We start from the raw sequence: 14,594 nt of genomic DNA on the forward strand, positions 1-14,594 counted from the left end.
ACCTTGGTGACTTTAGGGTGACCAGAAGGGGGGAACACGACAAGGCTGTGACAGGAACAGCGGAGAAAGCGTTTGTGCAGAGCTGCTAGCCCATGGGCTAGTGCAGGGGCTGGCCCAGGCGCCACAGCAGATGGTGGCAGCGACAGCTTTCAGCGTCTCACATTGCTCCCACCCATCATCCACCTCCCACACACCTCCACCTTCAGGGACTGCGAACAGAAAGTGTGGATGCGGGACAAACAGCACTGCTGCAGAGTGGAAAGCACGGCGAAAAGCACAGCATCCACAAGCTGCTGCAGCAGCTCCCAGGTCAGGGGGTTTGGGTTCAGTGACAACAGCAGTGTCACCACAGCCTTCCCTGAAATCCTCTGCCTTCATCAGCACCCTTGTCCTTCTCTGCACAAACCCTCAGGCTCTCAGCCTGGCCTGTCTGACAGTGAGCAAATGTCTAGACCCAACTCCCCAGTTAATTGCTTTTTCAATGCTTATTTTGCTTTCCTGAAGAAGAAATGGGTCTCATGCGCTTTGCTGAAATAAACACCCAGGACTCATCTTTTGGGGGTGTGAGCAGAGGGCCACAGTCACATTCCTGGACATCACAACTGCCTGAAGAGCAGCTGGTTTTACAGGTGTGGTTATTGCGGGGAGGGGGAAGATTGGCAGGGAAAAGAAAATGGTTGTTGGGAGTGGAGCAAGTGCTACCTTTGGAATCTCTTCCACGGGTGAGCCCAAATTTGCATTACACCGACCATAATACGTTAGAAATTCCCTTTACCCAGCCAGGGGATCCAGTCACGGGGAGACACTACCTCAAACAGTATTCATCAGAACACCTTTTATTGATCAGCTTCTTACTACTAAGCACAGCTGATCTTCTCCCTCTCTGATCACCTGTTCCAGGCAAACCAGTCTTGAAAGCATGGATTCCTAGGAGGTCCTGAGCTGAAAGGGATCCACAAGGATCACCGTGCCCCACCCCTGGCCCTGCAGTGTTGTTACCACCATGGTGTTTATCATTTCTATCCTCACTGCGTTTTGAGCTCCCATCTTCACTCCCAACCACCACACTCCTGCAGCAGCCGAGTGATGTGGCTTTTTCAGTCCCCAAGTTGTTTTATTTCTGTTCGGGAGGGAGGATGCTGTACCCTGAGGGTACTGTGCATATAACCTCACTGAAGTGTATTTTTGCATGAAATTTGGCTGTTTCTGGATCAGCCATGGCATGGCTGGGCACGGCTGAGGGACCTCCAGCCCTGGGGGCACTGTGAGGGGCTGGAGCACGTCCAGAGAAGGGAACAGAGCTGGGGAAGGGTCTGGAGCACCAGGAGAGGCTGAGGGAGCTGGGAAAGGGGCTGAGCCTGGAGAAAAGGAGGCTCAGGGGGAACCCTGTGGCTCTGCACAGCTCCCTGACAGGAGGGAACTGCCGGGGGGATCGGGCTCTGCTCCCAGGGAACGGGGACAGAACAAGAGGAAATGGCCTCAAGTTGTCCCATGGACAATTTGGGTTGACTGTTGGGAGAAAATTTCTCCCCAGAAAGAGCTGTCGAGTTCCAGCACAGGCTGCCCATCCCTGGACGAATTTAAAAGCCGTGTGGATGGGACACTTGGGGACACGGTTGGACTCGATAGCCTCGGCGAGCCTTTCCAGCCTAAACGATTCGGTGATTTTCACCGCTCAGCCGCAGCGGGAGCAGCGCCGGCCGCGCCTCCCCTCACGGAGAGCCCGCCCCAGCCCCGCCCGCCCCTCCGGCCCCTCCATGGCTGCCCCGCCCGCCGCCGGAGCGGGGTCGGGGCAATCCGCTCCGCACCGCGCCCGCCGCCGGCCCCGCGGCGCTCCCGGGCGCTCCGGAGCCCTGCAGCATGGGGCGGGAGCGGCGGCGGGGGCCCGGGGAGCCGGCGGGGCGGCGGTGAGGCGGACAGGCGCCGCGGGCAGCCCGGCGCGCCGGGGAGCGGGAAGGCCCCGTGTAGCGGCGGCTGAGGGAGGCGGAACGGAGGGGAAAGGGAGAAGGGAACGGGAGGAGGAAGGGGAGAAAGGGAGGCCGGGCCGCGATGCCGCTGTACGAGGGGCTCGGCAGCGGCGGGGAGAAAACCGCCGTGGTGATCGACCTGGGACAGGCCTTCACCAAGTGAGTGCCCGGCGCTGCGCTGTGGATTTGGAGAAGGGAAGGGTCCAAGGGGACGCGAGAGCCCCTTCCGGTGACTTAAGGGGCTCCAGGAGAGCTGGGAAGGGACTTTGGACGAGGGGCAGGAGTGACAGGACCTGGGGGAATGGGTTCCCGCTGCCAGAGAACAGAGTTAGATGGGATATTGGGAAAAGATTCTTTGTTGTGAGAGTGCTGAGGTCCTGGCACAAGTTCTCCAGAGAAGTTGTGGCTGCCCCCTCCCTGGAAGTGTCCAGGACCAGGTTGGACGGTGCTTGGAGCGACCTGGCATAGTGGAAGGTGTCCCCGCCCATGGCAAGGGGTGGAATTAGATGGTTCTTGTGTCTCCTTCCAATCCAAACCGTTATTCCAATAATAATTGTGGTTTTCTCCTTTCGAAGTGTGGTATGAAGCTGGTAATGGACAGCCTTGGTTTTTAGTGTTGTGTTTTAGATTAAAACAAGGTTTACCTCAGGTGCTGAAGCAGGAGTGCTCAGTATGTATTTAGTATTTCATCTTGTGGGCCAGAAGCTGTTTTACCTGGGAATGGGAGGATTTAACAGAGCCTTTGTGGATGGGCACAAGTGATTCCCATGAGTGGCTTTTTATAGATTCTTGTTGTGTGGCCAGTTGAAAGCTTTTCCCAAGTTTGGGGTGTTTGTGAGCTTTTATTCCCTTGGCATTGTTTATCCAATAAAATGCTCTTTTGGAAAAGCTTTTTCCCTGAACAGTGTGTTTTTAGGGTCTGTTTCCAGCCTTCATTCTCACAGAAGTAATAGCAGCTGAATGGTATGAGAAAAGTCTGTTCTTTTCCAAATAAGGCTGAAATTAGCTGAAAGTTCCTGGAAAACTGCCTGTACACACTGGGACTGCACAAGTATCTGTTTGAGACAAAGGAAGAAAACTAAATTCTGAGTTGTGGTTGTTTCAAGATTTTTTTTTTTTTTTTCTGAAATGATCCAACAGGTTGACTGTTGCCAAATACCAAAATCAAGCATTAATTGACTTCTTGCATTAGAAGTACTCCAAGTCCAGCAGCTTTACAGAAGACTGTAGTTTTCTTCTGAGTTTTGTAGTTACTGGGAGTGGCAGGGGTGAAACAAATATCAGACACTGAGACTGAAATAATTGAATTTTGCTTTTAATTGCCTTTCTTCAGTCCACGGTTCTTGTGTGTTTGAGGAATAGCAGGTGGGTTTCTGAAACTTTTGCTTTGGGGTTGCTGCTGTTTTTATCCTTTTGTTGAGGGTGTCAATTAAAAAAAAAAGATACAAAATCTTTATCTTTTAATCTGTCTTTAAGATTATCTCCAAGTGGCTGGGTAGGAAAACTGTGTGCAAAAATCCCTCTCTGCAGTAACAGAATTCCCTAATTCATTGCTCTAATGGTGGTCCCTAAGACCAGGGGGTCAAATGATGACTTCAGATAATCAACATTTTCTTTCAGGTGTGGGTTTGCAGGAGAAACAGGACCAAGATGCATCATCCCCAGTGAAATCAAGAAACCTGATGTCTCGAAGGTGAGCTGTTTTCATGGTGCTTGGTGTGTTGTGACGTAGAAAGAATTTGCAGATGCCTTTTCTGTCCATCACAAGCCGTTTTTCACTGCCTGAACAAAATATTCTGAAATATTTTCATATTTTTCATTATTTGAACTGCTGATATTAAAAACTGTGAGAAGGTGCAGGTGAATGTGATGGCAGTGCCGGTGTAAATTGCTGCTCAGCCACTCATGGAACTTGTGTTTTTGGGGCATTTATTGAGGAATTGCTTTGCATAGTTACGCTTTTTTGCTTTTCTTTTAGGACAGGGTGGCAGATTTGGAAAACTAATTCTACCTTGCCTGTATGAAAAATTAGCATTATTTAAATCTGGAATTTATAGGGTGGGTTTATGAGATGCTTTAAGGACAAAGAGCAAATCAGGCAAGAGCGAGTGTTTCTGTATAATGTCAGATTAAATATATATTATGTACGTATCATATATATTTATTTATGTATCGTGTGGAGGAAAAAATTAATATATATAAAAAAATAAATAATCACTGCCCAGCATTGGAGCTGACTGTGGATATTTTCCCTTCCCAGCCTGTCAAGGTGGTTCAGTACAACATCAACACAGAGGAGCTGTATTCCTACCTGAAGGAGTTTATCCACATGCTGTATTTCAGGTAAGAGCTGCCTCTCTGAGCACTTCCAGGGCTGTGAGCAGGGGAGGGACACACAAGAAAACAGAGATAAGACTTTGCGAGGGGCTGCCTGGCTGTGTTGGTGCAGGAGGAATTTGGTGGTGCTGAGGTTATCCTACAAAGGGCTCCTGTCCTGCAGCAGCAGTTGCTCTGTAAAAGCGGCAAGTGTGTGATAAATCACCTTCCAGCTGAGGTGTTTATAAAGGGCCTGAGAAGGGGAAGGCGTTACCTCAGGAGCTGCATTGATTTTTGGCAGGGCTGAAGCGCCTATCGGTGCAGAACTCTCTCCACAGTGGTTTGGAAGGAGGAATCTTTACCTGTGGAAGGTTTTTGCCTCAGCAATACATCTCTTTATTCTGTTTTTAGTACCTTTAATGAATAACGAAATTGGACTTGGTCTTTTCTCTTTGCTTCCAATCCATATTTTACACAGTGAAAGCTATCACAGGGAAACCAGGATTTAATTTCCGTGCCTCAGATCTGCTCTGGGTTGGGTTGTTTTCTTCTCCTGTCCTGGATCATCACTTTGCAATTGAAATCAGGACAACTTCATCCTCGTCCACTGAAATCAGAGCATCTGAGTATCAGAGACTCATCATTGTTATGTGCTTTATGACACTGGACAAGTCACTGATGACTTATTTTTGTATTACTTTATATTGCTTTAGAAATGTATAATGAATATACAGAACTACAGGCTCTGGCTGAAAGCTCTGTAACTTGCTTTCCCTGCCTCAGTTTCCTGAGTTTCTTTTAGGAAATCATTGGGGTTTTTAGATTTGTGAAAAAGGCTTTGGGGTCTGCTGTAGCAAATGCTATCTGCATGCAAATCTTTAGGATTTTTGAGGAAATTGGGATGTGAGTGTAGGATGGATCTCATAATATGTGCTTGAACTTCCCAGTTTTTTTTTTACACATCTTGTTTTATTTTAGGCATTTGCTGGTGAATCCTAGGGACCGGCGTGTTGTGATCATCGAGTCGGTCCTGTGCCCTTCCCACTTCAGGGACACCCTCACCAGGGTCCTTTTCAAGCATTTTGAGGTAAGTGTTTGACACAAATGTGTAAATTTGCTCTGCTTGTCAGGAGGAATTCTGCTTACAGTCAGTACCAGATGTAGACAAAAAAAGGAAGAAAATTGTGGCGAAGGAGTGCGAGGCATAAAGAAGAAAAATCAGATGATGGTGTGAAGAAATAGAGCGTGGAAGTTGGATTAAAGACCATTTTTGTTCCATTCTGACTCTTCATAAGGCCACAAAGCAGAAGCAATTAACAAGACTCTGCAAGGTTTCCCTGGCTGGTAGATACAGCTCACAGTGCACTGTCCCAGACAGATCCAATAATCCCCACTGAGCACTGCCTGCAGCTAGGATTTATATTTAGACACTTGCTAGTGCCCTGTCAGCAAGTCTCATGATTTCTGCCACAGTCAATATCTGCCTGGCATATGGCTGTGCTCATTTAGAGAAGAACTTACCTGAAATCAAATAACTTCTCTGCTTAATCAGTCTTTTTGAAGGAAAGTTGGGGGGAAAAAAAACAAACCTGTGGCTACCCCATCCCTGGAAATGTCCAAGGCTAGGTTGGATGGGGCTTGGAGCAACCTGGGATAGGGGAGGGTGTCCCTGCTCATGGCAGGGGGTGGAATTGGATGATCCTTAAGTTTCCATCCAACACAGTAAGCCAAGGATTCTGTGAAAAGTCTGAACCTAAATCTTGCTCAGTTGTATCAGAAAATGTTTTAGGAGGTGACTCCGTGCTTCTTCAATTCACACGCAACAGAGGTTAAGGTTTTTCTATAAAAAGTAGTGAAACCAGTTTGTCTGCAGTACTTCTTCACTGTCCTTCCACAACACAGTTTACCAGTTAATCTCAAACTCCTGCACAATTCTTTCTTATTATTGGTAAAATTTTCTGATGACTTCAACTTGCTGAAAGATTTGAGTCAGTTTTTTGAGTTTGGTGGTTTTTTTCCCTAATCCCTTTACAGCAGTAAAATGTCTCAGCTAAAGCACTTCCCATACAAAATGGTTTGTTAAAAATTACTTGTGTTCAGTCATGTTTTGATGGAGAGACTTTGTAACTTGTTAAGAAGCCAGATAATACTGATGGAAGGTTAATTCTCTCTGGTTTCTATTTTTCTGTTTGGTGCCAAGAGTGGTTTATTAATGCAGGATCAATATTTTACCTTTTATCTCTGGGTTAAGGGTCAGTAGGTTTCATGTAAATGCTGGATTTATTGAAATTTCTCATTTAATTCACTCTTCAAAGTGTTCCTTTAAAGGAACTGTTGCCTTCTTGGAAACTTGATTTATGAAATTCTGGAAGAAGTAAGTAATTTGTAATTTTTACTTGAGTTTCCACATTGTTTTTCTGAGAGTGTTTCAAACAGCCTCTTCTGTTTGGGTGCAGCAGTGTTTGTCATAAGGCACGCTTTGGTGGATTTTCTAGCACTTCTATTCACATCTTCAAGTTTTTACAGCTTTTCAAGTAGCTGTACTTCAGCTTCTTTAATTTCTTTTCAATAACAATAAGAAACTTGACCTGAGTTTTATAGCCAACACTTGCTTTTCTTACAACATCCATCATTACTGAAGTACCTGGCGAGCACCACAGAGAAGACAAACACAGAATTTTGAAATACTTTTGTATTTTGCTCATTAGGTAAGTACTGGAATAATTCAGGGTACAGTTCTTTGGGTTTTGCTTTTAAAATGCCATTCAGGGAAGGCATCAGTGCTTTGTTTCTTTTTTTGCTTCTTTTTTCTCCCTTCTGTCAACTTTGCTTTTGGTTTCCTTGCAGGTACCTTCTGTTTTGTTTGCTCCAAGTCACCTGATGTCTCTCCTGACGCTGGGGATCAACTCTGCCATGGTGCTGGACTGTGGATATGCAGAAAGCTTGGTGCTGCCTGTATCCTTTCATTTTCAGCACTGGGGCTGTCGTGAAACACGAGATTTTTATTGACTAAAAATTAACTTGGGTCCAAAGCAGTTTGAAGGTGGCTGATGCAAGGGATTGTAGAAGGGAAAAGGCATTTAGTTCCAGCAGACTGAAAACTCACAATGAAAAAGAAGAGAATTTCCTGATCTTCCTGTAGATCTATGAGGGAATTCCAATCCTGAGTTGCTGGGGTTCCCTTCCCCTGGGAGGAAAGGCCATCCACAAGTAAGTTCATAGTTATCCACTCCAGGTTACAAGTGATTGATTTGTGAATGTTCTTCTTTGACCATGAGCAAAAATTCCTCTTTTAAATATTAACTTGCTCTAGCATCATCCTATTTTTAGAGTTAAAACTCTGCAGCTGTTGCTGATGTGGCAAAAACTGTGGGAATGAGGTCTTCTTAAGTTGATATTTAGAAGGATGTAACTGAAAGGAATTCCTCCTGTCCCCGGAGTGTGGTCCAGAGACCCAGGTTGAGTTCATGGCTGTCTTTCCCCACCCTCCTGTGCGGTGTTTTAGGGAGCTGGAGTATCAGCTGTTGGAGCAGTGCACGGTGGATACAGGACTGGCCAAAGGACAAAGACTTCCCTCCGTGATGGGTAAGGGCTGGGATGGGGCATCTGTGCTGGGAGGTGCATTGGGAAAGGTGTTAATCCTAACGGTGAATAAAATGGATTCACTGCATCTTCTGTGGCCTACTTGAATCAGTTCTTTCTTGGCATCCTGGCCTGTATCAGGAACAGTGTGACCAGCAGGAGCAGGGAGGTCATTCTTCCCCTGTACTCGGCACTGGTGGGGCTGCACCTCCAGTGCTGTGTCCAGCTCTGGCCCCTCAGTTTAGGATGGACATTGAGTGCTGTGTCCAGCTCTGTCCCCTCAGTTTAGGGTGGACATTGAGTGCTGTGTCCAGCTCTGGCCCCTCAGTTTAGGATGGACATTGAGTGCTGTGTCCAGCTCTGTCCCCTCAGTTTAGGATGGACATTGAGTGCTGTGTCCAGCTCTGGCCCCTCAGTTTAGGATGGACACTGAGTTCTGTCCCCTCAGTTTAGGATAGACATCAGGTGCTGTGTCCAGCTCTGGCCCCTCAGTTTAGGATGGACATTGGGTGCTGTGTCCAGTTTAGGATGGACATTGGGTGCTGTGTCCAGCTCTGTCCCCTCAGTTTAGGATGGACATTGAGTGCTGTGTCCAGCTCTGTCCCCTCAGTTTAGGATGAACATTGAGTGCTGTGTCCAGCTCTGTCCCCTCAGTTTAGGATGGATATTGGGTGCTGTGTCCAGTTTAGGATGAACATTGAGTGCTGTGTCCAGCTCTGTCCCCTCAGTTTAGGGTGGACTCTGGGTGCTGTGTCCAGCTCTGTCCCCTCAGTTTAGGGTGGACGTTGAGATGCTTGAGCGCGTCCAGAGGAGGCAGTGAGGGGCTTGGAACACAAACCCTGTGAAGAACAACTGAGGATCTGGGGTTGTTTATCCTGGAGAAAAGGAGACTCACAGGTGACCTTAGCACTCTCCACCACTCCCTGAGAGGTGGCTGTGGTCAGGTGGGGTTGGTCTCTATCCAGGCAGCAGCTGACAGAACGAGAGGACACAGTCTTCAGCTGTGCCAAGGGAAATATAGGATGGATATTAGGAAAAAGTGTTTCATGGAAAGAGTGCTAAAGTCCTGGAGTGGTCTCCCTGGGGTGGTGGTGGAGTCACCATCCCTGGGTGTGTTTAAACAAAGACTGGATGTAGCAGTAGGTGCCATGGTTTAGTTGAGGTGTTAGAGCTGGGTTGGACTTGATGATCTTGAAGGTCTCTTCCAACCTGGTGATTCTGTGATTTAACATATATTGTATTTATGATAAGCCTCTTCTCGCAGCAGTTTTGAATAAATGTTGAGATAAAAGTTCTGTAGTAAATTTTCAGTCTGTTCTGAGCAAAGGAAAACTAACTTCTGTTCTTAATATCTTTTCTGCTTTGGGAATCTTTGAAAGCTGCTGTCAAAGTTTAATATATTAAATGTAATTCAAACTTAGATCAAAGGGGTTTTTTAAGTAGGAAGAGAATTTAATAATGAAACTAAGGTTTGGTTTTTTTATTATTTTAGGCTCCGTCCCAGAAGACATAGTAGAGGATATAAAAGGTAAATTGGCTTTGTGAAACTCTAGTGTATGAAATTGTGCAGTAGAGTGTGATAATAACAAGTGTGCAGTATTTTACATTTAGGAATTTGTTTCTCTTCTCTGCTGTATTTATTGTATTTTTTCTTCTTGGATGAACTTGTGGTGTTCTTCCTCTTTGAAAACAAAACTAAAACCAGGTGTTGAATTCCTCTTTCACTTTAACCCCTGTGTTGTTGAGGTGCAACTTTTAGATGTACTTGGTAGGTAGGCACAGAAAGAGGATTGCACTGTTGCATAGTCTTGTTTATAGATTACCTGGAAAGGCTCAGTTTGTTTAAAAGTAAAATTAAAAAAAAAAGAAAAAGTATTTATAAAAGATATTCTGGTGTGTTAATCAAGGTAGGCCAGAGGAGACAAGAACTACATTTATTACACCAGAAAAAAATAGTCTCTTTCTTTGGGCAGAATTTGGATGAATTCCTATGTAATTGTTACATGTGCAACAGATAGAAAAAGATGTGTTTTCCTAGAGAACAGTAACTGTTGTGTATCCTTTGGGTCAAGTTAGGAAGAAATCCATCATTCCAATGCAAAATAAACGCAGCTGGTGCTTTGTGAAATGGAAGTTGCTTTTCTGATTCCTGGACTTGCACACATTTTCTGATGAGCTGTTTTCTATCCAGTCCTTTGGAACCAGAGACACCAGGCCAGGGATGAAATTGTTGTTGTGTGTGTGTTGAAGGGTTGATTCTTTGTGACAGCAGTTTGTGGGGAAGTTGCTCACCTGTGCCAAATACAAATAAATGTATAATAACAGCAGCAGCTGGGGTACAAATGAGCCTGTGCCCTGTCGGTGTTGTCTGGAAGCAGAAAAACCCTCTGGAATTCTTAGAGTGTTGAAGAGTTGCAGTAAGGAAAATGTTGCATGGCAGGAGCTTGTTTAGAAAATGAGCATTGCCTCATTTGAAGCTGTGGTGCAAGACCTGCAGTGAAGGCAGGATACAACCCCTGGCACCTTGAGGCACCATTAGGAGCATCCCTCTGGCTTTAAATCTTGTGTGGTTTGTGTGAGAAAGGACAGGCAGGATTTCCAACATCATTTTAGTGTCAGTTTCATTGAACTCGTGGTCTAGAGAGCACCTGAGCTCTGCTGGAGTGTAGAGACTGCTTCTCTTTGCATTTATTTGGTAATATCTTGGACCAGCAAGGGCCTGGAGTGTGTGTTCTTGTCTCAATTAAGAGAAATGACTTTTTACTGGTGATGAAAGGATCCACCAAGGCCTCACTTGTGGATCTTTTCCCCTCTGCACAGTGCGCACGTGCTTTGTGAGTGATCTCCAGCGGGGGCTGAAAATCCAGGCAGCCAAGTTCAACATTGATGGCAGTGCTGAGGTGAGTGGCAGGGTGAAGCTCTTCCTGCTCTTTTGAGGTGGCTGCTGCCTTTTTGGGCTCTAAAATAATGATACAAGTCTGGTTTTTTTATCAGCGTCCCTCACCGCCTCCAGACGTGGACTATCCTTTGGATGGAGAAAAGATTCTCCATGTAGTTGGCCCCATCAGGTGAGAAATGCCACAGCAGAGTATTTGTCATTACTTCAACTCTAAAAGCACATAAATTTTCATAGAATTGGATTTTAATGTGACTCTTGCATATGCTTTTAATGCCTCTAAAGTGAAAGCTGTGTGCTGGGCACAGTGCAAGCCCATCATGGGAGGGGGGTGTCTTCTCCAGAGCTCCAAGAGGAAGATGAGAGCAGGGAGATTGGAGGGATGGGGGAAGAGAAATGAGGATCAAAGCCTGATAATAGGACAGGCTTAGTGATGAGAGCAGGGCATTTTAAGCTGGACAAAAAGAGATTCAGAGGGAACTCTCTGATTTTGCAACTCCTGACAGGAGGGTGCAGTCAGATGGGCTCAGACTCCACTCCCAGGGGACAAGGGACAGGACAAGAGTAAAGGGCCTCAAGTTGATTTGGGGCGGTTTAGATTGGATATTAGGGAAAATATCTTCACTGGAAGGGTTGGAAAGCACAGGCACAGGTTTGCCAGGGAAGTGGTGGAATCACCATCCCTGGAAGTGTTCAAAACAAGTGTGGCTGTGGTACTTGGAGACTGTGGTTTAGTGGTGAACAAGCTGCTGATGCTGGGTTGAGAGCTGAATGTGATAACCTTAAAGGGGTTTTCCAAGGATTCCATGATTGATTGTCCCCGCCCTGCTGGGTGTGCCCGAGTTGAGCTCAGTGTGTTTTTGCTGCTCGTTAACACTCAGTCCCTGTCTGTGCCACAGAGACTCCGTGGTGGAAATCCTCTTTGAGCAGGATAATGAAGAGACATCCGTTGCCACTTTGATCTTGGATTCACTGGTTCAGGTACTTTTGTATCAGAAAAAGTTTAGGGAATGCCTCCAGCCTTAGAGAACCTGCAGTTAAAAATGTCTCAAGATTTTGAGTCCTGCTGGCTGCTGGTTTACCTATGCTAGAATAAAATTAATTTGGACATCTTTATTATGGGCAGTATATTAAATTTATTGCAGAATTTTTTCTTGGCATGTACAAATGCTTCACTTCTTATTATACTTAGGAAAAAACAAAGCATTAGAAAACCACTATAAATGGAAATTTTCATTATGTTGTTTTGTATGTGTGTTAATTAAAGTTGGCTCCCTGTAGCTATTGATGCCATTTAAATAAGTTTGGCTGAGATGAAATTTATTGGAGAGCCACGGACTTGGCTGATATGACAAACATTTCAATTAGAATCCTTTATGAAAACAAATCGTTTAAGAAGTTCTGTGCCTGGAGCCTTCACCTCTGCACCTCCAAGCATTTCCCTTGCATTTCTCTCCTTATGTTGGTTGTTTTCCGGCTAAATACGAGAAAACAGCAATTGGAGGGCACAGAAATGGGCTGAATTTCTAAGAGACTTCTGAAAGGCTTCGAGCTCAGGCAGCTTGACTCCTTTGGGTTTTTTTTCTTTTTGGTGTCCCTGTTTGCATTAGTGCCCAATAGACACCAGGAAGCAGCTGGCAGAGAACCTGGTGGTGATCGGGGGCACGGCGATGCTGCCGGGGTTCCTGCACAGGCTCATGGCTGAGATCAGACACCTGGTGGAGAAACCCAAGTACAAGGAAGCTCTTGCCACTAAAACCTTCAGGATCCACACTCCCCCTGCCAAATCCAACTGCGTGGCCTGGCTGGGAGGTGAGAATGGGAACAACTGGGAGGCAGGGGTGAACAAAAAGCCCCTTCCAAGTGGGATTTGTAGTGAATGAAACCTCGTGTTTTTAGGGTTAGCAAACCAGAACGATTTCTGTGCGCCAAATCCTGTGATGTTTTCCTTCCCTGGCCAGCTGCTGTGGGCTGAATCTCCTCACAGCTGGTGTGAATTTGTGGGGCAACTTTTGGGGGGTAAAAGTTGCCCTGAACACAATTGGGGTTTGGTTGAAGTGCTTAAAATAAAAACTTAATTGTAAGAAGTAGGTCAACCAAGCCAGGTTTGCTGATGATTCCTGGTTTTCAGTTACTTTCCAGGGATATAAGTGGAAGGAGTTTGGGACTAGCTGGGCTACTGAAAAGAAAAGCAGCAATATCCATTCATCCTTTCAAGTTTAGGGGCAGAGCTAAAAAATCCCAGTTGAGATTCATGATGGGAAGAAGCAGAAAGAGAAATTCTATGTGGAATTAATGCAATTTCTTTTTTTTTTTTTTTTTTTCTTTGCCAATCACACAGGAGCCATTTTTGGAGCACTCCAGGACATCCTTGGGAGCCGCTCTGTGTCCAAGGAATATTACAGCCAGACAGGGCGCATTCCTGACTGGTGCTGCCTCAACAACCCCCCTCTGGAAATGATGTTTGATGTTGGAAAAGCACCCCCACCACTGATGAAAAGGGCTTTTTCCACAGAGAAATAAGCACCCAAATCCACACAAGGATTCTGCCCCGTTCCAGCTACGTCCATGTGCATTGGGATTTGGTTTTTTTGTTCATTAATTTGTGTGTAACACTATTAAATATGAACCATGTGGGTGTTGTCAGGGTGTAGGCACTAACACTATTTAAAACCCTGTCCAGTTATAGTTTACAAACCGAACTCTGGCAGCTCCTCTGCTCTTTTGTCTTGTTTTGGAGAATTTCTGTCCCCTCACGAGCTGTTCCCTACTGAGTTGTTTATTATTTATCTGTATAGTAAATGGCATCGCTGAGAGAAATTGGTTTAAGATATTTTCATTTTAAGCATGCTGAGAGGAATGAACAGCACTAGGGAAACATCTGTGGGAATTCTTTGTGCCAAATTCTGTATTAAAGTATTCCACCCTTGAATCACATGTGAAGAAATGGTTTGGGGCTGTTTAGCAAAGGTAGTGGAACGTTATTTCCCCTGTTTTAAGAGTTTTATCAGAGAACTCTTCTGCCTGTAATTCTCTCATAGTGCTGAGCTAAAATCTCTCCCTGTGTCTCCTCCAAGAAAGATTTCAGCCATGTAAGATTATAAATTAGTATAAACTAATTATAAGCAGCTGTGAGGTCAAACGTCACTTAATGGCTACGTGGTGACTGCTGGTATCTGCTAGTTACTGAGGTTTAAATCCTACCCTGAGGAGCAATTTTTGTCTTAAATTTGGGAAGATAAATACAACACTTTTGGGGGTGGTGAAGCCTTTTATTGGTACAAATTTGCTTTTTGTGACAGATCTGCCCGTGCTGCCTGCTGCCCACCTGCCGTGTGCCTGGAGCAGGACTGCAAATCCAACAGATATTTAAAGAAATCCTCTTCTGGTGAACCCTGGCACAGGGAATGTGCTACAGCACTTCAGTAACTCCTGCATGGTTTTGTCAGTGCTGTTAGTTTTTATAGTCCTGGGATGAGGTTGGTGTTTTAGGGACCAGCTCCCGGTGCCATTCCAGGCTGGATAAATGGACACAGTTTCATTGCCAGCCTTAGGTGCACACACAGAGCATGCAGCCTGAGCTGTGCTGCTCATTTTCAGTCACAATCTGGGTAATTTGGGGTGCAGGTTATATTTTACCTCAGTAAGAGCTGAGGCAGAGCTTCCTGAGAGAGGAATTTGCCATCTGCACAAGTCCTGTGGAACTGGGAGCTCCTTCCCTTCTCAGTGGGAAGGAGTCAGGAGATGAAACTCTTGCAGAGCCTGTGGTGGTGGTGGTGCAATGATGTCATTTTCCTGAACTGCAGCAGACTGCAGCTGAGCAAATTCAGGAT

General features: G+C 45.6%; 1 protein-coding gene across 1 annotated transcript; it reads left to right on the top strand.

Moving 5' to 3' along the window:
• Nucleotides 1-1,951: 1,951 nt before the first annotated feature.
• ACTR10 (actin related protein 10) lies at nucleotides 1,952-13,693 on the top strand. Its single transcript, XM_040067644.2, has 13 exons — nucleotides 1,952-2,126; nucleotides 3,588-3,660; nucleotides 4,228-4,310; nucleotides 5,262-5,370; nucleotides 7,131-7,238; nucleotides 7,426-7,493; nucleotides 7,789-7,868; nucleotides 9,358-9,393; nucleotides 10,686-10,765; nucleotides 10,860-10,933; nucleotides 11,661-11,742; nucleotides 12,372-12,573; nucleotides 13,103-13,693. The coding sequence occupies exons 1-13, from the start codon at nucleotides 2,050-2,052 to the stop codon at nucleotides 13,282-13,284; spliced, it is 1,254 nt and encodes a 417-aa protein (XP_039923578.1). The 5' UTR covers nucleotides 1,952-2,049; the 3' UTR covers nucleotides 13,285-13,693.
• The last annotated feature ends 901 nt before the right edge of the window (nucleotides 13,694-14,594 follow it).

The sequence above is a fragment of the Hirundo rustica genome, chromosome 6, assembly GCF_015227805.2.
Source record: "Hirundo rustica isolate bHirRus1 chromosome 6, bHirRus1.pri.v3, whole genome shotgun sequence".
Classification (NCBI taxonomy): Eukaryota; Metazoa; Chordata; class Aves; order Passeriformes; family Hirundinidae; genus Hirundo; species Hirundo rustica.